Below are 27,352 nucleotides of genomic sequence, written 5' to 3'. Positions count from 1 at the left end.
ACGAATCCCTGCCGGGGACCTGGGAGTCAAGAACAGACCGCTTGATGAGTATGTGGGAGAAGACAGAGTGTCAGAGAACGTTCGGTAGAGGCTGGAAGGGCGGACAGTTTCCGTGGATATGGGTGTGTAATAGTAATTAGTTGAGTACGTTGCGTGACTTTGATTACATCGAGTGCACCTCCTTCCCCGAAACCAAACATTTCTGGCAAAGGGGAGGAAGTTGAGGATCGTCTGTGCTGCTGGCAGGTGCTAAGGTTCTGGTCCAGGCGCAAGTCCGAATTGCCTGTTCCCATTTTAGCAGTCGGGCTCGCTTGAGAGCGTGCGGTGCCTGCATCGTGAAGCTCTAGCTGGGGCAGCTTAGAGGAACAGGCAGTTGGGACGACTGGGGATGCCAGCAGCCGCCACGAGAGCCTCAAAGATGGGCTGGAATACTGGAGCTGATCTTCTTACATAGTACACCTATCCACTGTGAGCACGCAAGCTCCCGCTCCTTCTCCAGACGAAAACATCGTGAAGGTGTCCCGCAGTTTACTAATATTCGTACCAACCTTAGTTTTAGTCTGGCCTTACCCCCTTCCCAAGTTTTACTACAAAATTACATGACCATTGCACCAGAAAAGAAAGGCAAGCGCAGCCAACTCAGCACCTTGCTAATGCGGCTCGTCAGGGATGTCTGAGCCAAAGTTCCTCTGGACAACCCAACTGCAAGAAAAAATCTCTTCTCATCATCTGATCGACTTCCAATAAGACACCCCGGCCATGGCATCACCACCTCCGCCGTCAAAACATACCACCACCGGAGCCTAGCTCATCTTCTGAGGAATCGACGCTCTCCAGACTCTCACCTGGGACACGTTGCAAAAAGCACTTCCCAGATGAGCAGCTCCCCGAGGCACCGCCAATGGCTCCTCTTCCGGGTACCCACGATAGCTCCGCCAGCTAGGGACGGACACCGTCTCCTTTCTCCACGCCGAGCGTCGCTAGTCTCCTCCAGCTTCCAGACGATCCCCCAACCGGCAACGGGAACACAACCGCGGTGCTCAGTCTCAGTATTTTGGAACCAATATCCTGTCCATGGGAACTGCAACCTGGCCACAAGCTCTTTCCAAACCAGCAACAAGTTTGCTGCTGGCCTGTACATGTCTCGAAAACTTTCGCCGCTTGTTTTCGCCGGTTTCCAACCCTCATACGAGACATGCTCAGGCCTGACCGACCCTCTGCCGTTGCCCATGACGCCCAGCTGAGGCATGCTTTCTACATAGCAATGCAAACTTGCTAGATAATATCAGACTCTCCCCCGCACTCTTAACAACATCGGCGTTCTGCCAGCTCACCCGAGACGACGTTTGAGGAATAGTCGGCCGTCAGCCCTCCCCTGCTACCGGCGCCTACCGACAGCGCCAAGGATGCTCGAGCTACAGTACTTTCACGCCTCCAGAGGCAATGGTCTCCGGCCCCAGTTTTGGAACTGTCGGCCGCTGAACATGCGAGAGCACTTGCACCTAGGCGGTGACTGCCACGGCATGCTTTTCTATGCGAGGACAAGCTTCCCAATACTCATTCCAGACCGCCCTCGAAGCCCTTGGGTTCCATTGTGTGCAACCCTACCTAGCGAGTCATCCGGGGAACCAGCGGAACGGTGTTTGGAAAGAGCGGCTGGGGGACAAGGTAGCTCAGGAGGAAAAAGCTACCCCTGTATTGATGCCGCAGGAGGAGGCAAGGGAACGCACGCAGAACACGGACAGTTGTCCGTCCCACGTTTTCTCATACCTGGATGAGATGTGTCGTGTAAAGCACAGGGCCTCCAGCAGGGTCCAGAGTTGGGTGAGACGGTGCCTGAAGCTAACTGTAGCCACGTGCCCCGCTGCAGCTCGACACTCACACTTCCAACGATTCGGATGCCGTCTAGCTGAACGATCCAGAAGGACGCAACACGTCTCATTTGACTCGAAGACAGGTTCCTGGGGATCAACTGGATGTGAGACTCGCATGAACCAGCGCCCCGGATGCTCGTGCGACCCTTTCCCCCGCTTGACACTGATCTATCTTGACGGTTGCTATTCTTGCTTGTACGGAAGAAAAGTGAACACAAGCCTGCTCTTCAAACGGCTTCGCCAGCTTGTCCGATGTCACTGTTGCACAGAGCCGTCAGAGCAGGCATACTGACGGCCCTGTCTTGAAATCTCTGAGTGGTGTTCTTGGCCAAAACAATGTGTTTCGAGGCTTTAAGTATGCGAAACGAACTTTTGGGTGCTCAAAAAAGCAGCAACTATCTGGAAGATGCCCGACCGTTGACGGCGCAATTACGCACGCCTCACCCGGCTTCCCCATATTCCGGCCTGTTTAATCAATATTTCAAGTCCAGGTGACCAGCACCCATCCGTGTCCTTTCCTTTCTCGTGTCGCGGACATGGGAAGGAGAGACAAGCTCATCTCGAGCGAAATCGGAGTAGGTGCATTGCATCTGAGACTTGCGCAAGCTGCATACATCTCAGACAGACAGATGGACAACAACCAGACGAGCCGGCGTTAGTGCCTCTTCGTACAGCAAACTCGCCGCGCGGCTCAGAATTGCATTGCAGCAATCTCTGAAGGTTCGGGAGGCACCGAAAAGCTTGGCCGCCACAGATGCTTGAGAAACAGAATTCTCGGCGACAGTTCGGCCGAGTGTGCCAGCCTTCTGTCAGTCTGCACTGCCCAAAAAAACTTACCGCCCTGACGGTCTATGGGCCACCAGGTTGGCTTTCGGATCTCACCTTCCACACCACCATACCTATCGCTCACTCCGGCGGGAACCTCTCGGTCTCTCGCGTGGAGACTTGGAACCTCTGCTCGATACTCATGAACGTCAATCTAAGTTGCACCGCGCAAAGCAGGCTGGTTGATTACAGCGACACTGTCTTCGAATGACGGACTGCTGGCAGTTGGTCTGCTAAACAATGTTTAAGGCTTGCGTGCGATCTTGAGGCGCTGATGACAGCTTCGAACTCAAGATGCATCATTTTGAAGCTCAAACGACATGAGAAAACCACAAGACCTATGTCTACATCGTAGGTAAGGCGTCCCTAGCGCTGGGAGGTGTGAAAAACGATCGACACGCAGCTATTTGCCACTTCACCGTTTGTACTCTGCGGAATTTGCCTCTGTCGCGCCGCCATTACTGCCGCCTTCCGACCGGTCAGAGAAAACAATGTCAAGAGGCAGACGGAGTTGGGGAATGCTAAAATGTACAGCTGCCTCGTACCAACGGTGGACAAGCTCAGTTCAAAAGACATTGCAAAAATTACAGAGCAATTCGCGGGTCAATGCAGCCGCGCTTTTGGCTACTGCCATTGGCATGAGTTGGTTGTCAGCTCTCAGAGTCAAGGTCCCAGACTCTAGACACAGTTTCCTCAGAAACAGATCCAGACACAGAAGAAACAGTGTGCAAACATCAGAAAAACCAGCAACCTGACATTCTCAACACAAGTATGCCCGACTCAAGGAGGGTGGTGAGCTGGCGGGAGCATCCAGGGCAGAAGAATACTTCAGTGCCAGGAGGTCGGAGTCTCCTGACTATGGGCGAGCAAGCAAGCAAGCAACATCCTAGGTGCAATGTGTCGTTGTTCCCTCCACTCCACAATCAACTCAGCGGCCCACCATGACGCCCCAGAGCACGACTCCCGCAGATGATTGGGGGCACCCACCTCCGCCGATTATGGTGTTTGATTCCTTATCAGCGAGCAACACTAGATCGCCTCGAATTTTCAACTCAAGCCTTTCTTGTAGGCTTTATAGGCATGTCACGACAGCGGTGAGGTCTCGTCCCATCTCGGTCCACGACAGCGGCAGAGCCTCGACCGCAACAAGCTGTCATGGTGGTCCGTCATGCACCTCATATTTGGTTGTGTCATCAGGGGCGACCCGTCAACAACAAGGAGGAGGAGGACGACGACAACATGATATGGACCCAGCGACCCGTCAAGTAAGGTAAGCTCGATGCGAATGTGACGTATTTGTACCTTAATAAACGCTAGATATCTACCCTTATTTACGGTAGGGTGGAATTGCAGGGGGGTAAATGCGCTACGGCGGGGTCTGCATTAGCGTCCAGGGCGGCCTTGACGGGCAGGACGAACGGAGTAGCCGCCACCCACCGCACCTGCACTGCAGCTGCGGACATGCAACGCTGCACTCCACCTTCTACTGAATGCCCGGGTAGCTAGGTGTTGGATGTACTTCCATTTGTAGAGGTGCCGCCATCCGCCAGTCTCCAGAGACGTAGGTATTGAAATAGATCCCGGATAGCATCAGGAGATGGAGATTATGTTCGCATCCATTGCGGCCAGCGAGCTGCCAGGGGCTGCTCAGAAACTGGCAGCTCAGAAGTCTCGCAGGCGAAAGGTTGGTCTCTCCTCAGCGAAGAGCAAAAGTAGACATTTTATACGAGCTGAGTTGACCCCCATTCTCACCACGAAGAGGGTTGCAGCAGAGAAGCCCAGGGCCCCTTGCTTGCTGTATTTCCAGATATGCCCGCCCACGGGTGCATGTCGCAGTGCATGGTGTTGCCTCCAAGTCCCAGGCAACTGAACGGCTATTACCCCTGTGGCGGCAACACCACCAGCTCCGAGTGGGTGTGTCCAGATCTCCCCAATTGCCATCTCATCCCATCGTATCCCGACCGGAAACAATCCCATTCACCGTCAGTCACACCAACAGGAGCTCAAGCAGCTGCAACCTCGAAAAACATTCTCTGGGCAACTTTTTTTTTTTGGTCTGAAAAAAAAAACCGGGCTCTTTGGGGGGCACTCACACTTCACCCACTCCACGTCCGTCACTTGCAACACTAGTCGACTAGGAAGGTCCCAAGCCTGATGTCAGGTATCCGTAGAGAGCTCGCCTCAGAAACCGCTGCTGGAAGGTACGCATACGGTAGCGGACGGTCCTGACGCCTTCCTTCCAGCTTGCACTGTAGAACTTCACCGTAGCTGCCCCGTTCGATCCAATCCTCTCCTCCCGGTCCCTCACCTCACCTTACTGCGTGCCAGCTGTACCCTCCCAAGCTGATCTCACCGTCTTGCCCGGGGCAGTCCCCATCGCTCCTGCCCTCCCGCCTCCTTCCCTCCTTCCCTCCCCTACCTTACCTCACCTCACCTACGGATAACTTTTTCACCTTCAGTTCAGTGACCTACCTAACTACCTTCCCCCGTCTGGCTGAGCTTACACGGACCACGCCGCCAGTCCCCTCCCGCCCCCCTTCGGACCTATATCAACTTGGACGCGCTCCTGCTCGCACCTCTTCGACCTGCCCTTTCCCATCCACATTCCATTGCCATCTTCTTCCTCCCCTCCCCAACCAAGCTTGTATTTTTGCGCAAACTCCCATCTTCGCGCTTTACATCAACAGTCTCAGACTCTCTCACGTCTGTTTACTCTTTTTTCTCAAGCAGCATCACCACTTTCCATCTTCTACAGAATCCTTATCTTCTCCCTCCTACCTACCTACCTCAACCCGACCGACAACAGCAAAAATGGCTTCCGCTCGCTCTGCCCTGCGTCTCACCTCCCGCCTCGCTCCCCGCCTCGCCATCCGCAGCCAGGTCGCCCGTCCCTTCTCGATCTCGGCTCGCGCTCTCAAGAGCGACGTCGTCCGCGAGAAGGAGATCCCCGTTTCGGTCTATGCCCCCGACGCCAAGGGCACTGGTCAGTCGGACCACTTCTCGATCCCCGTCCGCGAGCACGACTCTCGCCCTCCCACCGAGACCCCCCTTCCCGTTCCTGAGAACGACAATGTCGTCCCTCTCACTCGCAAGACCTTCGATTCTATGCCTCCCATGATGCAGAAGCTGTCCGTCATGGGCAAGACCATCATCGTCACTGGGTAAGCTTGGTTTCCCCCCTTCCTTCCCAATTACCACCCAATTGGCCCGGATTCCCATCGAAAATCATGATGGAACAATTCGCTGACTTCAATTGACAGTGGTGCCCGTGGTCTGGGCAACTACATGGCCCGCGCCTGCGCTGAGGCCGGAGCCAAGGCCCTTGTCATCTTTGACGCCAACCAGGAGTTGGGTGATGAGGCCGCTGCTGAGCTTCACCAGAAGACCGGCTTGCCCGTCACCTTCTTTAAGGTGGATGTCCGTGACGGCGCTGCCATTAACGCTGCTGTCGACTCTGTGGTTGAGCTCTACGGCGCTCCTGATGTCCTTGTCAACTCTGCTGGTATCGCCGAGTACGTCATTCCCCACAATGCAGTGTGCACACAGAGTGCACGACATCACATTGTCCCCTTTCGCTTACGCAGCCCCACTAACATACATCTTTGTGAACAGCTCCAACATCAAGGCCGAGACCTACGACCCCGCCATGTTCCGTCGCCTCATCGACATCAACCTGACTGGCTCCTTCCTCATGTCCCAGTCTGTTGGCCGCGCCATGATGAAGGCTGGCAAGCCCGGCTCCATCATCCTGGTCGCCTCCATGTCTGGCAGCATTGTCAACTACCCCCAGGAGCAGTCCTGCTACAACGCCTCCAAGGCTGGTGTCATCCAGTTTGGCAAGTCCCTCGCTGCTGAGTGGGCCAAGTACAACATCCGCGTCAACTGCATCTCTCCCGGATACATGGACACTGCCCTCAACCGCGTCCCCGCTCTCGATGCCCAGAAGAAGATCTGGAAGTCCTTGACCCCTCAGGACCGCCTCGGCGCCGTCGACGACCTCAACGGTCTCTGCGTCTTCCTCGCTAGTGACGCTTCCAGCTTCATGACTGGCTCCAACGTCATCATTGACGGTGGCTACACCTGCTACTAAGCGGGTGCGCAAGGAAAATTCCTCCCGGCTTCGCGGCCGAGAAGGTGTCGCACGAATCTGGCAAGTTGCTTACTACACAACCAGTCTACAACGACATCGTCTTTTGCATTTCGCAGCCACTTGAGGCCGTTCATTTGCTTTCCACGATGAGAGGCATCGCTGTGCTACCATTCCGGTACGTCTGACTCGTGCAGACGTGTTACCCGTGGCTTCAGCAAACCACCGCCTCGTCCTGGTCGCGGCCTTCCGCGACTTCGTGCCGATTTCCTTGTGTCTACACTTTCTCCTACGTTCGTCGATTGCAACATTCCGGGACTATACCCCCCAGCGCCAAGGGTCACACGGCACCTAATCACTTTGGCTTTTCCAACCCCATCATCGAGTGTGTTGTTTTCGAAGCAGGCAAGGCAGTTTCAGGAGTCTCAAAAAACAAGGTGTGGTCTTTTGGAACGAATCATGGATTCGGAAGGGGGACACCGTTCTTTTTTTCTGGGTTTTGGGTCTTGGTGGCTTTGGGAAATGAACATAAGAGGATAGAGAGAAACGTCAAAGGCTTGGACTCTGGGTTTCCACGGTAGATGAGACAGACAGACAAGATCGCAGGATAGAATCCAGGACACGTCCTTGTGTCACGTACTTCATACGCCTTGGCGCCTTGCCTTGACTTTGCAACGTGAGACCGTCGTGGAGCATGTGATGGGTGATCCCTTTTTTTTTTTTTTTTTTTTCCCCGCGGCGCCCAAGAATGACGTAGCGTCGAGTCGTACGATAACTAACACGCCCTTTTCCCCCTAGCTTTGAAAAAGCTCAAGCTCCAGCTCCAGCTCCAGCTCCGCCACGGGCCCACCATCGTGAAATGGACCCCTCAGTCCCATCCATCGTCCGTCAATCCATGCCCTGGGCGATCCCTTCCCGCCCCCGGGGACCACGATCCGGCAGCATTGCGTGCGAGCAGCGAAAAAGAACCCGAAAAACAAAAAAGGACAGGCTCACCCACACACGGTCACACCCACTCTTTCCTTCGGCCCGTGCCTTTCCCAGCGTCAATCATGTGCGGATGATGTCCGGGGGAACATGGCATGCATCAAAACGCGAATGGGAAGCAGGATAATTGGAACGAAAAATAAGTTGAAGCAACAATGAGATGAACTTTAACCGTTCCCTCGAAAGTGTGTGTTTACAAACATTGACGTCAATTGGGTTTCGCGACGGGAGATGGGCTCAACTCTATGCTGTGAGAAACCTTTCTTTGCACATGCATTTCTTATCTTCCTAACGGTATTGCCGCGCGTATTATTTTACATATAGATACAAGTAGCGTAGCAAGTGACGTCTCTACGCGTCAGATGCATGAAGACTCCAGATGCAGTTCCTCCCCTTCCTCTCTCGGACGCATGATTACCAACGTGAGCCTCCTAAGTCGACAAAGAGGAAAGAAAAAAGACGTAAACCACGCCTGCAATAATCCCACAATCGCAAAAGTTCCGAGGCCACCGCTCTCTCCAACGCCTGGGTCTTTGCCATCCCAAATAATAATCAGAGTAATGTTCTCGTATCACGGTACTTCCTAATGGCACCATCGTCGGAAGCCTCATCCATCATCGTCCGGATATCCTTGGCGCGATCATGTTCTACAAGTCTCTCTCCGACTCAACCCACCGGATGAGGGACACGATGTAAGGTGCCTGTAAACGTGTTAGCACGGCGTGTTTGCCAGCACAGAGTAGGGCTTGTGGGACATACCAGAATCTTGTTCTCGCTCATGATCTCGTAAAGACGGGGAAGTAGAGTGCGGAACAGACGCTCGTTCCAGCCGCCGCCTTCGCCTCCAAGCTCGTGCAACTTGAGGAGATCCTCCTGGGCAGGGGTCTTGACGACGTTGCGGGCGATATTGCGAAGGATGAGCACCGCGCTGAGAGGAATGCCAGCAGCCTGGGGGCCCGCGGCGGGGTTCTGCTCGTCATGGATAGCGGCCGTCTCTTCGTACTGGAAGACCATGGTGTCGCCAGGCTGGGATCCGGGAAGAGACTTGTTCTTGTTGATTTCGATTCCATTGAAGATTTGGCAACAGTGTGTCTGGAGGTGATGGCCCATTTCGGCGCGCTTGATCTTGGTTGCCTTCGCGTACTTGGTGCAGTCAGCCCATTGACACCGAACCTCTTCTTCGCTGTTGTCAAATGCGCCTTCCTCGTTACGAGTCCATTTGAGATGTGTCGAGACGACGTGGTTCCACATGGTCTCCTTCGATCCAAAGAAATGGCCGCACTTCTCGTTCGGTCGGCCGCTCGACGAGTCCCAGAGACAACGGAGGAAGACCTTGCCGTCAAGGCCCACGGGCTGCGTCCTGCAGCGGATGCCGTGTATAATAAACTTCTGTTGCATCTCACCGGGAGCGCCCGAGCCATGCCACACTTCAGCCTTTGAGCCCTTGTAGACAGAGCAGCTGTTCCTAATAAAGTCAGCTGGAGTGATGAGCGGTTGGCCTTTAGCTTGCAAGGCAGCCTTGAATGCGGTCTGGTATGCCTGCCAGGCCGCGATCTGCGTGACGAAGGAGTCCTTATCTTCCTCGAAAAAGCACTTGACCCATTGGTTACATCGCTCAGGTTCTTCGAGTTTAAGGAGCTCCTGCAGCAGGTCTTCAGGCATGGCAGCAGGGTCGTCTGTCTGAGCTGGCTTGATCGCAGGCCGCAGAGACGTCTCGTGCTGCCAGCGTCTGGCATTGTGCGATAGCAGGCGAACCAAGTGCTGGACCAAATGCTCGCAGTTGAGCGACTTGACGAGGTTGTCGACATTGTTGACAACGGCAGTGTACTGATAGAGAAAATCGAGACAGGCATCCATGAGCTCGTCGTCGTTAAGCAACATTAACTCGCTGATCTTGGTCAAAACGACAGACGGGACCTTGTCCAGCTTGTTGGTGGCCTCGAAGTTCATCGAAATGCGACCAAGAGCGCGAAGAGACGTGAGGATCACGCCGCGGTCGTCGGAGTCACGGAGCTGCCACATGAGGACCTTATACAAGGGATCTCGAGAGTCAATCTCCAGGTACGGGGTAAGCGACTCGGCAATATCGAGCATGGCATGCTTCAACTCGACGACCCACTCGTGTTTGGGAAGGCTCAAGACGATGCAGATGAGGTCTTTGATCGGTAGGAAATCAGCCAGGTGTGCAGCATTCTCGCGAAGGAGCGACATGTTTCTCAGCGTCAAGGCGGCTTCGTTAATCAATACCATCCTGTCGGCAAGCTCTGCGGGGACAATGAGTTCGTTGAGCTGCTTGGGCTCCAAGGTATCGATGCGCTCGAGGATATCGTCGGTGCCTTCGTTACCATCAAGAATGTCGATTCTGTCGGCGGCCAAGTGAGAAGTCCAAGAAACCTTCCACTTGATGTCGTAAAAGTAGCTGCCAATCTCCAGAACCTTTTCGACCAAGCCTTCGCTGAGACCGGGGAAGCCCTCGAACTTGAATTTGTCATGCCGTTCGTACGAAATCTTGACCAGATGGTACAGAGCAAATTGTTGCTCCTGGAAGATGTTCGAGCGCAGAGCCATCAGGCAGCGGATGTAGATGTTCGGGCCCTCGAATCCAACTGCAAACAATGTAAGCAAGCTTGCGTGAAGCAAAACAACGAGGGTCACATACCACCGGGATGGGGTCCCGTACGGCGAGGCGGCTCCAGAAGAGAACGAGCCACCTGCCGGCGCCGGGCAAATTCTCCGGGATTATTGCTGGGAGTCTCAACTGGTCGCATGGCAAGGACCTGCTGCTGCTGCGGCGGCTGCAACGATCTGGGGATGTAAACGTCAAGTGCCGATGACGTGTTTTCACTATTGGCAGGGTTGAAGCTGCTGCTTGGTCCCCTTGGAGCCGCACGTGGTTGATGCGGAAGAGGAACTGGAGTGTGTTGTACTTGTTGCGGGAGGGCATGGTGAGCACCGGGCTGACCCGCAGAAGTAGGCGTTCCTACATGGCCAGGCTGTTGACCGGAAGCATGGCGCGTCGGCCTAGACGGGCCGGTGTCCGGCTGGAAGATGACTCTCTGAGGGGGGGCTTCACGTAAACCTCGGGAGGCTCTGACGCTTGAAGGAGCGGGGGCGTCTGGGGTCGGCCGCTCTCGAGAAGGGGTGGCATCGTCGCCAGAGGCCGCCGCAGAGTCTCCAACAGTGCCGCTTTCGCGCTTGCCGCGGAAGTTCTCCCTTGTACGCATCAACAGACCTCCACCCTTGGCTGACACATCCTCCAAGATGTCCTTTGGGGGAGGCTCTTTGCCATGATGAAACTTGATTTCATAGGCAGCAAGATTCTTATAGTACTTTTCTTTCAGGGAAAAGGCAGTCGACGCAACGTTGGAAGAGTGAATGCCCAACTGTTCTGCCATCCTCCGCCAGGCTAGCTTTTCATCGGAGACCTTGTCGTAACCGCCATTCTCGCAGATGTGGGTGTATGTCTTGAACAGATCGAGATAGACCGGCCCGACCTTAGGCTCGGCCTCAAGAGTAGTGCCGCGCTCATTGTGGTATGCTTTCAGCTTGTTCATGAAATCCTCGTACTCTGGTGTTCGGCTGATGGAGTGAAGGGGAACTTCGGGTTCCTTCTCCGGTTCTTTCGAGGGCGCCATTGTCGAATTTGCGAGGTGGAACCTGTCAAAGAATGGTTAGAATGTTCTACAATCGTGAGAAATTCAGTTGGCTAACTAGCTGTGTAAAAGCCTTGGGGTTCCTTCGTGTGGAGATCCAGGACAGGCTGCAGGAGAGCCTCAGGGTTCCAGAAGCTGTCGCAAACGCGCTCGTTTCGTGTTTCGGCAGTTGAACCACGCGTGTTTAATTGAAGTGCAGGTGCCGATTGTGAATTTTTTTTTTTTTTTTTGAGAATGCAACACACGATGGGAGAGGGGTTGGTGGTGCTGTCGCGCAGGTTCGGGGCCCTTTGCGATCGGTCGGTGATGCGCCGGAGACTGGAACCAACCAAACCAACCGTGTTTTCGCGACAGACTGGACGTTGGAAAAATCCCTGTCGCTGCTGAGCTTATCATCACGTGACTCAGAGCTTTCTGATAAGACCGCAGCGGGTGGACTATGCTTTCCCAGTGGGGTTAGCGCTGCACTTGCCTGCCCCACGATCCTGCTTGACTGATGGGGAAAGACCCCTGCAACTAAGGTAGGTAGCTGTTGCCCTAGGCTTGGAGATCTGGTGTAAGTCATGCTCGCTCTTTCTTTCCCAACCATTGCTCTTATCTTTCAACTTCCTTATTTCCCCCTCCGTCAGTCACTTTTCTGCATCCTTCCCTGCCTTTGTTGTCGTCCTTGTTCTTTCTCTACGCTGTCGTCATCCTCCCCATCCGTGGACATCGCCGGACATGCTCCCCCAGGCGCTGCGCTGGGAGTTTGGCCTAAGCCGCTCCCAGGTTATGAAAAGAGTCTCTCATATATCCCCCCAATGGATTACCTCATCTGACCAAGGCAACTGCATCTTGGGGGTGAAGTTGGAGGAGCTGCTTTCCAGCCAGAGCCTGTTGCACAAGCCCTCCCCTCAACAGAGGGATTATGTACTTGTTGTACCCAAGCATGGGGGCTCGCTGGTAAGCTGAAAGGTCCACTGGAGGTTTTCCATGCTGAGAAGCCTGTAGAAGCTCAATTTTGGGAGCTTCGATGGGTCCAGGCCCCCAGACCGCAACTACATGCTGTGCCGTGACGACCACGCATTGCGTCTTGTCATCCGGTGGGAAACGATAGAGGTGAGTAAGGACGACGACGCCGCCGGAAGACACCAGAGACAGTCACAATTATAACACAGAAGGACTAACCTTGGTCAGGACGATACCCCAACGCAGACCCAAGTTTGCTTGATTTTCAAGATTCCTGCAGACTTCGACCACGTTTTGAAGGACTTTGGGGATCTGAACCTACCTCCAAGAGCACTTCAGCAGGCACCACGCACTTCTCAACCAGTGTTCAGACGTCCGGAGCCATTCTCTGGCCGCTTGGCGGCATCTCAGCCCAGACCGTTTCACAGAGGCATGAGCGAAGCCCCCTCCGATGCCAGGCCAAGGTCGGCCATAGACCATAGATACTCTCGTCAGAGCAGCGTAGCCCCTGTATCTTCAGGGTCATATATCAGCAGCAGCAGGCCTACAATTGGTCATAGCCAAATCGCCGGGCATACGCGGCCTCCCTCTCGTGCTCACCCCCCATCTCGGTTGGCACAAAGACCAAGCAGTACCCTCTCAAGGATCAACGAGAGTACAGCCACATCAGTCGCTCCTGCAGCTAGTCAAGCCTCCTCTGGCTACTTTTCTCAACCGCCTCATCGCCAAGCCTCCGTTCAATCTCTGTCATCGTCGCAACCCGGGCACGCTTTGAGTCAAGAGCTCAGCTCCGGCAGCGGTGGTCTGACGTCTGTCGAGGAACTCCTTTCTAGTCGGCCACGACCTATGACTACTGATCCTTTGGAGGGTCTTCCTCCACCTCGAAAACTCCCCTTCCGACGGTCAGCCTCAGTAAAGCCGACCCAATCTCAAGTCGCAGACCAAAGTCTCGATTCAAATGCCGACATTGGCATCAGGAGCAGCACCATGATCACCGATCGGTCGAAGCCTCCAGCGCTACCAGCATCCGGAAGGAACACCCCGGCTGAAAAGAAGCAAACAAAAATCACTTTGAGGACCACAAAGAGAAATCTCGAAAATGAAGTGGAAGATGCCGCCTCCAAGAAGCAGAAGTCTGATGTGCCATCTAGGCGCATCTCAACAACTCCAATCCCGCTACCTAGGATGCCCACTCCAGCCTCTCAGGGATTTCCGCGTAAGACTCTCAAACCAGTTTCAACCAATGGAGATGAATTCCGGGCCGACGACATCGTGGAAACTCTTAGCAATGATCTCGCAGGGAATGAGGAGATTTCTACGCAATATACAAGCCCACTTGTTCAAGAGAGCATTCCAGCAGAAACACAGCACCCGCCCCGTGTTGATGACATAGCTTTGTTCGTCGCGAAGTCGACGCTCCTGTGGAAAATAAACCTTTTTGGCGACGACGGTTACGACAAATGGTGCAAAGACCCACGCCCCGAAACACTGCAGCGGGTGATTGCAGAGATGCTGCAGAGAAACAGGCAGTCATGCCATGAAGCCGTCGCCCGCTACGGCCCAGGGGCTATGGATATCCCACTGGCGAAGCTGGCTGCAGCGATGTGTGGAGGAAACGAATTTTGTCCCATGCCAGACAGCGTTTATGATGGGAGAATTTGACGAAGACATAATGGATTTGCAGGAGCTCATGCCACGATTGTTACGATTGCACGCTATACGAGAAACGTATTCACGATAGACTTCAACACAGTGCGTTGAAATGAAAGCAGACCTCATGTTCTACAATAGACGTAATTCATTCAGAACTTGAAGTCTTGCAACATGAACATATCCCTCCTATGGAGCCCGCAATGAGCTTTACGGATTGACTTTCTTAAAATTTCTTCTTCTCGTATGAATCTGTCCACACACACCGACGCCCCTGAACAAGCTGTAATCACAACACCACCCACCCTCTCATCAACTCCCGTACACCCCAAAGCACCCAGACACCATCACTCAAACTCAAGCCTTGCTCTCAACCTTGCCGCCCTCCGCCGCACCCTCCCCCTTATCCTCCGCCGAAAACGTCAGGCTGACGCTGTTCACGCAATGCCTCTCGTCGGTGGGCGTGTCGAAGCCCTCGCCCTTGAACACGTGGCCCAGGTGGCCGCCGCAGTTGGCGCACACGATCTCGGTGCGCGCCATGCCGAGCGTGCGGTCCTCGTGGCGCACGACGGCGCCGGGGATCGAGTCGAAGTACGCCGGCCACCCGCAGCCCGACTTGAACTTGTGGTTGGCCTTGTACAGCGGCGCCGAGCACCCCGCGCAGGCGTAGACGCCCTCCGAGGGGTAGTGCTTGTCGAAGGTGCCGGAGCCGGGGGCCTCCGTGCCCTTTTGGCGGAGGATGCGGAATTGTTCTTTGGGGTGAGGGTTAGTGATGTGATCTCATGTGGAGTGAGTCGTTGAGACAATCAGAGAGAGGTTGGCGTACCCTTGTTCAGAACAGCCCTCCACTCGTCATCGGTCCTCTTGTCGGGATACGACATCTTGTCCTGCGAAGACGACCCGAAGAGAGCTCCAAGGAAGGGGATACTCGGCATAGAAGCGCGCAGCGGGCGGGTGACGAACGGTTGCCGCACCGATGAGGCGGCGGCGGAGACGACGCGGGGACGGGTGAGGCTGGAGAAGGTGTAGACAATGGTTGAGATGAAGGGTGAGAATCGCATTTGCAAAGATTCTGCCAAATGTGTAGTTGCTGATTTCGGAACTATCACCAGAGGTTTGAGATTCTGGTGAGCACGTTTAAGCTTGACTAGGAGCAAGAATGTGAGTGGTGGTGGGGGTCTTGGTGAGGTTTTATGCGCGAAGGGTGAGAGGGTGCAGTTTGAAGACGGGATGATGTTCCAATGAGGGGAGGCAGTGACAAATCGGAGGCCCGGGATGCTGGGACGGGGCGGCTTTACAGGGCCTGTGGCCACCGCGGGATGGTGTTGCGTCAACGATTTTTGGCGGGGTGTCGCCGCCACACGGGATGCACTCTGGCGCCACAGCGTGGAATTAGTGGGGGATTCCATCATGATTCCATTGCGGGCAGGGGTCACAGCTCATCCTCACAGCATCCTTCAGCATCGCCACCCCTTCAGCTCACTGCGATTTGGAATGTGAACCGCACAGATGAGTGATTACTTTATTTCATTTGCTTACGATGGCTTCTTTCCGGGATTCTGTGCTCTCCGAATGAGTACGACCTAGGTACGCTACACGCCTGGAACGGCTCAGAAGACAACCTTGACTTTTTTCACGCCTCACCCATGCAATCGCTCATCCGCCCGCCCGTTGTCTCTCACTGAACGCCAATCCCGCACCCGCAAGACACAGCCCCTAACGTCGCAATTTCGTGGCTCGAAAGTCGTAGATTTAGAAGTTCTCCTTGCCAGCGAACTTCTCATTCTGCACAACCTCGACCCAGTAGTTGTCGGGGTCAAGCAGGAAAGCGACGTTCTTCATGCGGCCGTCGGTGAGACGCTTCTTCCAGTTGCACTTCAAGTCCTCGAAGCGGGCGCAGGCGGCATCGATGTTGTCGACAGTGACGCCTAGCTCGCGTTAGCCCTCATTCCCGATACGTTATTATGTTCCGCCGTGACTCACAGATGTGGCCGAAGCCCTGGGGCTGGTCGTTGCCGTTGTGGTAGCTGAAGCTCTCGTCCTTCTCGGTGCCGTGGTTCCAGGTGAGCTCGAGGATACCCTCGCGCTGCGCCTGGCTCTCGCCCTCCTTCAGGTCGCCGTAGGCCAGGAAGAAGAGCGTGAAGTCGCTGGCCTCGTTCTTGCGGATCAGAGTCATGCCCAGGACCTCCTGGTAGAATTTGAGAGACTTCTCGTAGTCCTTGACGCGGAGCATGGTGTGGTTCTGTCATTCGTCAGCGCCAGCTCTTCCCCAAATCGCAGCTCCCGCGTACCATTCTGTAGGTAGTGACATCGGTCGTCTTGATGCTCTCCGTCTCCTCAATCGGCTTCTGTCCGATGATCTCAACCCAGTACTCATCCGGGTCCAGGACGAACGCAATGTGGCGCATCCTGCCGTCGGTCAGCTTCTTCTTGAACGCATATCCGGCGTCCTCGAGGCGCTGGCACGCGGCCTGGATGTTGTCGACGCTGATGCACGTGTGCCCGAAGCCGCGGTGGGGTTCCGTGTTGCCGTTGTTGATCTTGTACTCGGCATCGTCCTCGGTACCGTAGTTGTGCGTGAGCTCGATGATGCCCTCGCGGTCAAAGGTGCTGTTGCCCGCGGAGGCGGCCTTGGGAGAGTCGTAGGCCAGGAAGTAGAGGTCGAACTTGGCCTCCGGCTGCTTGATCTCCTTGATGACGGACATGCCGAGCGTCTCGTAGAACTTGACTAGAGGGGGTCATGAGTGGACGAGACACACAAGGTCAGACTATGAGTGCGTACCCGAGCGCTTGGGGTCCTTCACTCGAATCCTGGCATTCGGTCAGATCTCCAGGCTGGCAGACAATTGAGTATGCAAGGCTCACATCGAGTGATTGAACTTGTAGTTCTTGACGTTCGTCGTGGCAGCCATGGTTGCGAATTGATTGGTTCGTCCTGCGCGTGGGTAAGATAAGGTCAGAGGGAACAATATGACGCTTGCGATAGAGACCAGACAGGATTCTTACCAAGGGGCTTGGCAATGAGGGTGTTTTGGATAAGCTTAAGTCTTTGAAGTGCTCTGAAGGAGTTCATAGAAGCCGGTGAAGTGGTTTGTGGGATGCCGCTCAAACAAGCTCGGAGATGGAAGCTTCAAAGATGGGGCCTTTCTTCGGACATAAAAAAGTGCATGACGAACTCCTCAAAAGCTCCAGTGTCTCGTCACTGCTATTTTGTCAGCACAGTAACAGCTCCTACCCCGCCGTAGCAGCTCTGCCCCTCATGCTGGGACACCCCTCCCACCCCACTGACGTCAATGTGAAGCCAATGACATTGCACCGGCCCCGGTCCGGCTTCAACCCCGGGCTCGGCCGAAACCACCGACCTCGCCGTGACACGATTGAGCAGTCGAGTTCCAGGCAAAACGCTGCGGTGTTTTCTCTATCAGTGTATGCTATGTGACTACCCTACACTCCATGATATCCATTTTCTGTAAAACCTAGTCCAAAACGTTGCTATCAATCGCTTTTCATCGTGTCCAATCGCTGATCGAACTCAGCGCTCCTAATTCATGATCCTCGTCAAATGTAATACATAGTGTCCCGCAGGTTGGGGTGAACCTGGATCACGTTCGAAGGCGTGGTGCCGTGGGACACGCCCGTGGCTGTCGATGCCACGTCCGAAACATCAAAGAGATCCGGACGGTGGACACGGGCTCGGTCGCAGACAATGTCTGCGTAGTAGGCCGGCGGGCAAATACTGACCGCCTTGGTGGCACGGCCGAAGAGGTAGCACAGGTTGTGCGTGAGCTTCTCCAGCTGGTCTGCCGCCGCGGTGCCGACACCGTACTTCTCCCTGAAGATCTCGTCCATGAGCACAGTGTAGTGAGCAGGGCGAGCAGTGCCCTTGAGAGCCGTGTGAGCCGTCAGGAAGAAGTCCCAGTAACGAGCTTGAGTGACGCCGCGGTCGACAATCGTGCCGCTCTTGATGTTGCGCGACTTCTGGTCCATGTTCTGGTCAGAAGAGGGATAGAAACGCGTCTGGTGGCGCTTGACGGACACGATGATGGATAGCTTAGGGCGCTGTCCGGACGGGTAGAGCTGGGCACACGCCTTGCGAATCATGGGCAGCTCGATAGTGAGAACTTGGGTGAATTGGCCCTCAGAGACACCGTCGCGGTAGATGAGGATGAATTCGGGAAGCTTGCCCTGGTTGCGCGAGCGCCACAAGACCAAGCGAGACTTGAAATGCTCGACAAGCTCCTCGCCAAGCATCTCCTGGCGAGCACCCTGCTCCCACGCAACGGCCGGCCACTGTCCGAGGTCCCTATCAACGCTGGCAACCATGCCGACAAGACTGGGCGCGGCATTCTTGTCGTTAGGCATATTGGTCGGGTGAGTGACGTCGTACCCAACAATCATGGTCTTCCCCGAAGTGATGATGTCGCTTGTGTCTTTGACCAGGTGATTGTTGCCACCGTTCTTCAGGTTCCACTTGAGACCAATGTTGGCGAAAGTCTGGGGGTTGTTCTTGAGGAACGTCTTCTCCACGGAGCACATGGTGTGAAAACCGAACTGGGTGTCGGCGAGAGACTTGACAGCGCCATAGAGGGCGGTGTCCTGCCTTGGCAGGATCACAAGCAGGAAGAAGTTCTTGTTGGTACCCTTATCCTTCTTAGTGTGGGCGTCGATAGCCGCGAAGGCTCTCCTGATGTCCTCAGTGGCATTGCCGCGACCTACATTAATCTGGTGAGCGGTGTTTGGAGCCTGAGTGTCAATGGCGACTCCACTGGTGTTCAGGAATGCCACAAATTGCCGAACGGATTCTGCGACCTCGTCGGTAGAGATCCTGGGGTTTCCAGTGTCAACGATGCGGACCCAGTTCCAGTTAGTGATCCGGGGGCCTGCCTTGGCAAACTTGACGCCACTCATGTTCCAAGAACCACTGCGAGCCTGGAGAGTCTTGGCATTGCCGTAGGTGACGATTGGAGGCATCAGCTCACGACCGATGACAGATAAGAGCCTCTTGTCAACCGACAGACCAAACTGCTGCAGGATAGGCTCGTCAAAGCCCAAGGCCGCTGCGCTGTCACGCTCGAGGGAGATGGCGTTGGCAAAAGGAGAGCGGCAAGCAAAGTCGAGCATCATGGTAGTCTCGTCACCGGTAAGCTTGGAACGAACAGCCTGACCAGCAACGATGGTGCACCGCTCGGCAGGGAAGAACATGGGCTTGGCGGCCGTGCCGAGGTTGACCAGCGGCAAGGTGTTGTCAGGAGCCTGTTTGTACTTCCACTGCCAATACTGCCCAACTGAATAGGCACCAGGCGGCTTGTTGCCCATGACCGTAGTCTGGCCCTCCTCAGGCTCCAGCTGGAACTTGACCTCCGAGGGGCCACCGTAGGCAAAGTCTTTGGTGAAGAAGACGGTGCTGTCGATAGGGGGCCTGGAGAGGTCGTGCTTGCACGCGAGACCCTGGATCGCCTTCTTCGCGATGACATTCTTACCGTCACCGGTGCGGAATTCGATGGTCACGCGAGTCCTTGCGAGGAACTTGGATAAGGTGCGCAGAGATCCTCTGGCTACGTTGTGGGCGCGGACATTACCGGTACCGAAGACGTCAACGCCAAACCACTTGCAAAGGTCGCTGATCCGGACATCGGCCTTGAACACACCGTGGGTGACATTGACGTTCAAGAGGGTGCGGCCGGTGCCGAGACGAACACTCTGGAAGAAACCTCTGATGGCTGTGAGGGGATCCTGGGAGCCGAGCTGTGCCGTGACGGAACCGGGACCCCACGGGAAGAACCGGCCCTTGCCAATAGCAGTGACCTGGTCGTTCAGCCGTGGGGTGTAGCCGAGAATGACACCAAGGGCATCCATGGAGGTCGCGAACCGGGGGAAGTGCACTTCGTCTGGGTCGCTCGTATCGACCATGGTCTGGAGGTACTGGACCATGGCAGCCAACGGAGCCTCTGTCTCGCCGACGACCTTGACGTTGTACAACTCCTCACGGCTGGAGTTCTCGTTCTTGAACTTGACGATGATGGGGTTCTTAACGAGCTTCAACTTGTTGAGGCAGACGAGCTGGGACTTGAACTCGGATGCGAAAACGGCGTCGGGCTCAAGCTTCCTGAGCTCTGCAAGAGCGTACTGCAGAATGACTTTGAGCTTCCGAGCAGGAATGGCAGCAGGAGCGCCATCGCCAGAGCCAGCCGGAGGCTTGCCCTTGCCCTTGGCCTTGACCTGCGGTTCTTTGGGCGGCGCGTCCTCTTTCTCGCCCTTGCGGACTTCGAGGTTGTACCGGTACAGCACCATGGGGTTGACGATCAGGCGGAAGTAGTTTGCCCAGACGATGATCTGCTTGCCCTTGGTACCGTAGGCAGGGCGGCGGGGCATCAGGGAGGCCGAGCTGGAGTCGGCGAGCTTCATGCTACTCATCTTCTTGATGAGGGCCTGGTCCTTAGACTGATGACTCTGGATGATCTTGTCCTCGAGCTTGGTGATATCGGCATCAGGCTGGCGGATGGTGGAGCCTTGTCTGAGAGGTGTTGGTTACCGAGATACAGCTGAAAGACGTCCAACGTACCCGTAGAAGGTGCAAGCTTCGCCTTCGAACGCATCACGGCGAGGAGCAAAACCGCCGCGACCTCCTCTACCACCACCACGTCCACCACGATCACCACCTCTGCCTCCGCCGCCGAAACTGCCGCCACGGCCGCCGCGGTCTCCTCTAAAGCCGCCGCCGCCGCCGCCGCGATCTCCACGGAAGCTACCACCACGTCCACCACGATCACCACCACCACGATCGCCACGATCGCCACGACCACCACCGCGATCACCGCGATCACCACCGCCGCGACCTCCTCGGCCCTGGCCGCGGCCCCCACGTCCTGAATCCGCCATGTCGACGTGAAAAGCTTCAACAAAAGCGAATGTCTCTCCGAACTAGCAATGTGTGCGGGCTAACAAGAACTCTCAGGCGTGATAGAAAGATAGAAGAGAGAAAACTATGTCCCAAGTAAGGACGGATATTGGGGGTGATACTTGTTCACGGGCAGGGAGCAAGCAGCACGTGGTGAACGCCAGACGCCAGCACAGACGGCAAACAGGCTAATGAAGACTGATGTCGGGTGGCCAGAAACGGCAAACAGACAAACGAGGTGGAGCATGCCGGAGGCCGGCCAGACAAAGTGGATGCAGAGAGCCGGGAGCTACTTTGATGGTAAGGCTCCGATGACAGTAAGACTTGATAAGGTAGCGGATGTCGTTGGAACAGGAGATGTACGGGCAGAGATCGATGTTTGCACACAGACAGCGAACCCTTGTCCAGTCGAGGTGGGGAACGAGGTCAAATGGAATGGAGCATAAAGTTAAAGACACACTGAACACGGGGGCAGGGAAGGATAGGAAGGATGAGAGAGCAAGAGGGGACGCCGACGAGCACAGAGATGAAGATTGGAATTGGTTCAGGATAGGGTATTAAGGATATTGGTACCTGTCCAGGAAAGAGCAATTGGTGTGTGGGAATGAGGGAACAAGGGAGAGAATGAGGAGCGAAACTTCATCGTCATCCGCCCCGGAGCAAACAGGTGCAAAGAAAGGTAACCTCTACCGCCAACATGCTCATGGGCACAGCACTTCGCATGTCTGTCTACCTTAACATGCACGCCAATAACAGCAGGTAGCTAACTGCTACGGCATTGCTCTCAGCAGCCACTGGGCAGCACCTTGATAAGTAAAGCCAGAGAGAAGTGGAAAAAAGGCCCTCCATAAGTGGTTGTGCAAACCAATGTGTTCTGGCAGGGCTCCGTCATGGGCAGATCTACCAATGACAGATGCCAATTGTGTCCATGGCAACTTTTTATGTCGTCTCGTGGGAGTGCACAGACCCAGCCCTGATGCACCTGTTGTTGGCTCAGGAACGCTCCCAATTGGCGCAGATGAGGCGGGAGGGTTGCAACGCACCCAGGGCCCCCAGTGTCGTTTTCAGCGGCAGATGGTGGTTTTCCGGGCACCTTATCGGGCCCAAGCCCCTGGAAACCCGCCGCAACTTGTGCACCCTGCAGCGAGGGAGGTTCCTCGTGCTCGAGTTGTAGTTGAGGGTTGTTGTCTCAGTGCACCGAACGGTCTGCACGTGGAGGCGATAGAGCAGGCCTTGTTTTCTCACGATGATGCTTGGAGCAAATTGCTGTCGAATTGCAGAGAAACCGTCTTGAATGATGAAAATCCAGCAGCATTCATGGCACTGTGTGTTAAGAACAGCCTTAGACCACGTTGCAACGCGAGCTGGACCAAGCCAGTGACGAAATCGTTCCGTTTGCTTTTCCTTGCTGGCTCTTTTCCCATTGCGGACACACCGCTCCTTTGGTCTTGCTTTTTCCTTCTCCCACTTTGCTTCTCTGGCTCCTTTCCTGCACTGCAGGGCGATTGCCCTGGAGGTAGCCACTTCTTGCTGGCGGGCAGCATGACAGGACAATAGTCAATCGGGAATTGGACGTTGCCCGTTTGCCGCCATGGCTGTTTCCGCGCTGTCATCTGCACAGGTAGGAACTGACAGCGGATCGTTGCATGTAGTGCCACCAGTGTGCTGTGTTGGTCTCTGACTACGCGATCGTGAGAACGAACAACCACCACCTGGCGTAATGTCAGGAAGCTGGCTTATGCTGGCGTCTTCACATGTCCTGCCGTCGCCACCTTCAGAATGTCGCCCTCCAGCCCCTTAATGTGGACAAAGTCGATACCCGCCCTCTCAAGGGCCGCCCGTCCCGTGTTGTCCTTGACGAATTTCTCGGGCTCTTGGACACCGACGTACACGGCCTTGATGACGGACCGCAGCTGAAGAATTCGTTTGGCGCAAGGCAGGTTCCCGCTTAACCTCACTGAACACGGCTCCATGGTGGTGTAGAGGACGAGGGGTGTCTTGATCACCGAGCCAAGCTCCTCTTCCGCCACCTCATGCTGTTCCGCCAGCTTCATGAAGCAGCACTGCTCGGCGTGGGTATTGCCGGGTAGCTCCAACGTGTATCCCGTTGAGACGACGGCATTGCTTGCAGGGTTGACGAGGACTGCCCCGACGCGGTAGTTGGTAGGTTTTGGCGGTGATTGCTTCGCCAGAGAGAGGGCATACTGCAGGTAAGCTTTGTGATCGCCAGGCGCTATCGGCGCTGGTTCAATGGCATCAACCTCTGATGTCATGATTCGAGATGTTACACAGAAAACTTGCTCGAGGGTGAAGCGCTCAAAACTGCTGTGCTGCGGGATGCGATGCCAGGTCAAGATCTCGAACAGCAATATAGCGCCTCAACCGATGTTGTGCGAGCTCTTCGATACAAAAAAGATGAGGTAATCTGTGATCCAGTCGCATGGAGGGGGAGGGGTCGCCAGAGGTCTTGAAGCAGTCGGTGCTGCACTCGACGGTCGCCGACCATGCCAGGCAGCTAGCTTGTCGTGCACGGCTCACCAAGTGGTCCAATCACGCGTGCACAAGCTTGACCCACCACTTTAGCTGTCGCGTCTGGACCAGCTCCACGCGCGTCGCAAAGCTTCGCCTTCAGGCCTGAATCAACCCAATACGTCCTTGTCATCGACTTTTCCCAAATGTCTTCCCCTGCGTCAGATGATCTCGTGGAGAGCGAGCTTCCAGTCATCGATCCGTACGAGACTCTCGGACTCGACCGCGAAGCTACGGCCGATCAAGTCAAGTCTGCCTATCGCAAGGCGGCGCTCAAGAACCATCCCGGTATGAATACCTTAACCTTCATCGGGGCCCTTCGGAGCTCATTCTGACGAAATGTTTTCTGTAGACAAGGTTCCCGACGACCAAAGAGATGAGGCAAAGGAGAAGTTCCAGTCCATCGCTTTCGCATACGCCATCCTTTCAGATCCTGCCAGGCGCAAGCGCTATGATACGACTGGGTCTACCTCCGAGTCCATCATCGACTCGGAGGGCTTCAACTGGTCCGACTACTACCGCGAACAATTCCGCGATGCGATCTCTGCCGGTGCTATTGAGAAATTCGCCAAGAAATACAAGGGTTCGGATGAGGAGAAGGATGATGTCTTGATTGCCTACGAGCAAGCAAAGGGAGACATGGACAAGATCTACGAGACGGTGATGCTGAGCAATGTCCTCGAGGACGACGAGCGGTTTCGCAAGATCATCGATGAAGCTATCGCAACCGAGGATGTGACAGCGTACAAGAGGTACACCAAGGAGAGCAAGCTGTCCAAGGCAGCCCGCATCAAGGCGGCCAAGGGCGAGGCCGATGAAGCCGAGAAGTACGCCAAGGAGCTGGGTGTCCACGACAAGCTCTTTGGCGACAAGAAGGGGAAGGGCAAGAAGAAGGGCAAGGACAGCGGTGAAGATGACCTTGCGGCGCTCATCAAGAGCAACCAGTCGAAGCGTGCTGGCTTCTTGGACGACCTGGCTGCCAAGTACGGCGCGACAAGCCAGCCCAAGAAGGGTAAGAAGAGGGCAGCTGTCGAGGAGGAGCCATCAGAGGAGGCTTTCCAAGCTGCAGCCGCACGTCTGAAGAAGCCCAAGGCTGATGAAAGTAAGCCTGCAAAGGGCGGCAGAAAGTCGAGGCGATAGACAGAGCGTGTTTGGTCTGGCGTCACAGGGTATGGGATACACTGGATATGAGGTTATGGGTTGGCCAGGATTCATCATATGGGCCTCAGGAGTTGGTAAACTTGACATCACGAAAAGAAGATCGTTTTTAGCTCAATCTTAAGTTTCTCCGCATTCTGCGACCGCAAAAATTCGCATAGGTTCAGTTGCCTGGTGCTTCGTGTCGTCTTCCCTTTGAGGCGTGGCGGAGAGGATGCCGCTGCACGCTGCACTGTACCTGCCACAATGCGGGGCACTAACGACCCTGCAAGACATCCCCAGGTCAACCACCTAAGGTTTGGCTTCCCTCAGTAAAATAAACTCGCCGGTGACAGCCACATTTCTCAACGCGACGCGTCCTCTCCGTTCCGATCGACCACCCTCGACTCACCGCGATATCGTAACAGAATAATGGTCGAACATCTCCGGGCTGCAGCGATTTGACTTCTACTAATCATGCCATGACGGGCGACTCGTCTCCGGGCCTCTACCCCCGCTACTGCTTCGAGCTGTCTCCCACTCATAACACATGGTGCTTGATGCACGTATCCGACATCCATCGCCTGGTATCGGTCCCAGATTATGAAGGTACGTTTGCCGCGCATTGCAGCAGCCTTGCACAAACCTCCAAGCTGACACACTGTTCAGCCCAGGACTTCTACTTCTACAGGAATCTCCCGATCAAATGGGTCCGCGTTGTTGGCATCGTTGTCGCAGTTGACGACTACCCGGGCCGGCGCATATACACGGTCGATGACAGCAGCGGCGCCTGCATCGAATGCACTGTCGTGCTGAAGACGCCTTCCTCCGCCCCTCAGAACCAGCCTAGTGGACAATTCGGCCTCAGGCCTCAGCCGCTGCCTCCGGCTGACTGTGTGGACGTCGACGTGGGCTCGGTGCTTGACATCAAGGGCGGCCTGACCACGTTTCGCGAGGAGATGCAGATCAAGATTGACAAGGTCAAGGTGCTAAGGTCTACGGAGCAGGAAGTAGCGCTGTGGGAGCGGCGCACGCAGTTTCGGGATGAGGTCCTCCTAGAGCCATGGCTGCTTACAGACAAGCAAATACGAAGGTGCAAGAGGCAACAGGAGGACGGCGATGATGATGATGAGAGAAGAAAGAAAAAGAGGGAGAAGAGGCGGGAAGAGAAGAAGCGGGCTGCCGAAGAGGAAGAGAAGCGACGCAAGGCTGCCGCCGAAGCAGAAGTCGCGAATCGATATCGGTATCACAAGATGAGGAAGAGCCAGAAGGCACAAGAGCGAGGCGCTGGACCATCTTCTACACTACTACGACATGTTCTGGACGAGAACATGAGGGGCAAGTACAATGCCCTCGGTCTTTGATGTGGGAAACGGCGCTATGGAGTTATTGGCTTTGCTTTTGATACCCGGGAAATGTATTTGGGTCCATGGTACGGATTATGATCAACCAATGAGTCCTGCTTGTACGATTCAGTTTTTCTCAGGTCAAATCACTTTTGCCGCCTCTGGAATCAGTCATTCCTTGTCTTGGATTGGCTCAGACCTCAGTTGGTCATGAGGGACGCCAGTCTTATGATCGCCAAGCCCGGCCAAGGTGCTGATCTGGAGCTTGGGACCTGGTCACACCGGGCTTCCTACACCTCAATCTCAAAACAACATCCACATAAACCGTCAACTTCTCAACTTCAACCTGCTCAAGGAGGATGAAGGAGCTGTAAATGCTACCCGTTTCTCATCCTACATGTGTTGGCGATAGTGTGCTTGCGTCATGGCCTCAGAACGGCCCGATGCGACCCCGCTCGACCTGACTTCTTCAAGAAGCAATGTGGTCTGCTAACGAGCCTTGATCCAAGTTGCATGCCATCGCGATTGAGGCCAAGTGACCGGTTGCTCCGTGAATTGTCATATATCACCACAATTGAATGTTTCTTCTTCTTGCCAATGAACCGGCAGGTTCGATGCCGGAGGGTACCCACGCCAAGGGCAGGCATGCGTCAGCCAAAGAGGGTCGGTCTCGCAGCATTAGTCGTGTGCCGAAACTTCCTTCCTTCAGAATATCTGATGATGTTGCACGGGCATGAAGCAACGACATAACTAGCAACAACGTCGCCCTCCTCGCAGTTGAACTTTTAAAATCTTCTGAAGGTCAGTCTCCCCTACTATCTCGATTCTGACAAAGGCTGTTTCGCCCAATCCTACAACGTCTCCCGGCCATCGTATTTGGATACTGAATCCAGCATCACCAAGACACGATCATCGCCAACGCCTGCCTGTCTCGTCCGATCACGATCCCTCATATCCTAAAACGGACTCTCTTCTTATCACACAGCTCGCCCTTTTGCAATCCGACTTTGAGTTTCCGGGCAAACTATTTAGCATTCCTACCAGGTGAGACTTGCCCATTGTTTCTGAGACTCTCGCATTCCTATCGCCCCCTGCCCACATCACTGTTGCGCGGTAACGATGCTGCCCCGTCGAGTTCTGGGCTTCGATCTTCAGGGCGCTGGTATGATGCTGCCGTTTCGTCGGTGGCTCTCATTGTTGACCCAATTGCTCTCCTCGTGGGCCGGATATTTGAACCGGAGCACTCGCACACAAGCGTGAGCGGCTGCTGATGATCTCTTGCCCCTTTACCGCGACATTCGCAAAGTCAAGCTGCCATAACCGGCCTGATATCAAGAAAACCACATACACAAACACGATAAGATCACTGCTATCCCGCAATGGCGGGCCGCAGATACAAGATGGGGATCATTAGGCTG

At 55.1% G+C, this 27,352-nt stretch overlaps 8 protein-coding genes across 8 annotated transcripts; 3 read left to right on the top strand and 5 right to left on the bottom strand.

Annotated features, from left to right (window-relative positions):
- Positions 1–5,510: 5,510 nt before the first annotated feature.
- COL26b_000862 (uncharacterized protein) lies at positions 5,511–6,789 on the top strand (the record flags this gene model as incomplete). Its single annotated transcript, XM_053173826.1, has 3 exons — positions 5,511–5,860; positions 5,960–6,211; positions 6,312–6,789. The coding sequence occupies 3 exons, from the start codon at positions 5,511–5,513 to the stop codon at positions 6,787–6,789; spliced, it is 1,080 nt and encodes a 359-aa protein (XP_053042383.1).
- Positions 6,790–8,420: 1,631 nt separating this feature from the next.
- Positions 8,421–11,408, bottom strand: COL26b_000861 (uncharacterized protein; the record flags this gene model as incomplete). The annotated part of the gene is made up of 3 exons (XM_053173825.1): positions 8,421–8,474; positions 8,533–10,379; positions 10,433–11,408. The coding sequence occupies 3 exons, from the start codon at positions 11,406–11,408 to the stop codon at positions 8,421–8,423; spliced, it is 2,877 nt and encodes a 958-aa protein (XP_053042382.1).
- A 2,973-nt stretch (positions 11,409–14,381) lies between these two features.
- On the bottom strand, positions 14,382–14,905 carry COL26b_000860 (uncharacterized protein; the record flags this gene model as incomplete). The annotated part of the gene is made up of 2 exons (XM_053173824.1): positions 14,382–14,776; positions 14,851–14,905. The coding sequence occupies 2 exons, from the start codon at positions 14,903–14,905 to the stop codon at positions 14,382–14,384; spliced, it is 450 nt and encodes a 149-aa protein (XP_053042381.1).
- An 871-nt stretch (positions 14,906–15,776) lies between these two features.
- On the bottom strand, positions 15,777–16,936 carry COL26b_000859 (uncharacterized protein; the record flags this gene model as incomplete). The annotated part of the gene is made up of 5 exons (XM_053173823.1): positions 15,777–15,952; positions 16,008–16,266; positions 16,316–16,752; positions 16,807–16,835; positions 16,890–16,936. The coding sequence occupies 5 exons, from the start codon at positions 16,934–16,936 to the stop codon at positions 15,777–15,779; spliced, it is 948 nt and encodes a 315-aa protein (XP_053042380.1).
- A 646-nt stretch (positions 16,937–17,582) lies between these two features.
- COL26b_000858 (uncharacterized protein) lies at positions 17,583–20,903 on the bottom strand (the record flags this gene model as incomplete). Its single annotated transcript, XM_053173822.1, has 2 exons — positions 17,583–20,538; positions 20,587–20,903. 2 exons carry the CDS (start codon positions 20,901–20,903, stop codon positions 17,583–17,585), a joined length of 3,273 nt encoding a protein of 1,090 aa, XP_053042379.1.
- A 1,755-nt stretch (positions 20,904–22,658) lies between these two features.
- On the bottom strand, positions 22,659–23,195 carry COL26b_000857 (uncharacterized protein; the record flags this gene model as incomplete). Its single annotated transcript, XM_053173821.1, has 2 exons — positions 22,659–22,835; positions 22,881–23,195. The coding sequence occupies 2 exons, from the start codon at positions 23,193–23,195 to the stop codon at positions 22,659–22,661; spliced, it is 492 nt and encodes a 163-aa protein (XP_053042378.1).
- Positions 23,196–23,597: 402 nt separating this feature from the next.
- On the top strand, positions 23,598–24,591 carry COL26b_000856 (uncharacterized protein; the record flags this gene model as incomplete). Its single annotated transcript, XM_053173820.1, has 2 exons — positions 23,598–23,739; positions 23,804–24,591. The coding sequence occupies 2 exons, from the start codon at positions 23,598–23,600 to the stop codon at positions 24,589–24,591; spliced, it is 930 nt and encodes a 309-aa protein (XP_053042377.1).
- A 479-nt stretch (positions 24,592–25,070) lies between these two features.
- Positions 25,071–25,952, top strand: COL26b_000855 (uncharacterized protein; the record flags this gene model as incomplete). The annotated part of the gene is made up of 2 exons (XM_053173819.1): positions 25,071–25,197; positions 25,258–25,952. The coding sequence occupies 2 exons, from the start codon at positions 25,071–25,073 to the stop codon at positions 25,950–25,952; spliced, it is 822 nt and encodes a 273-aa protein (XP_053042376.1).
- Positions 25,953–27,352: the final 1,400 nt, after the last annotated feature.

This window comes from Colletotrichum chrysophilum, assembly GCF_026319265.1.
Source record: "Colletotrichum chrysophilum strain AFK26 chromosome Unknown scaffold_3, whole genome shotgun sequence".
Classification (NCBI taxonomy): domain Eukaryota; kingdom Fungi; phylum Ascomycota; class Sordariomycetes; order Glomerellales; family Glomerellaceae; genus Colletotrichum; species Colletotrichum chrysophilum.
This window is presented reverse-complemented; position numbering and strand designations above follow the sequence as displayed.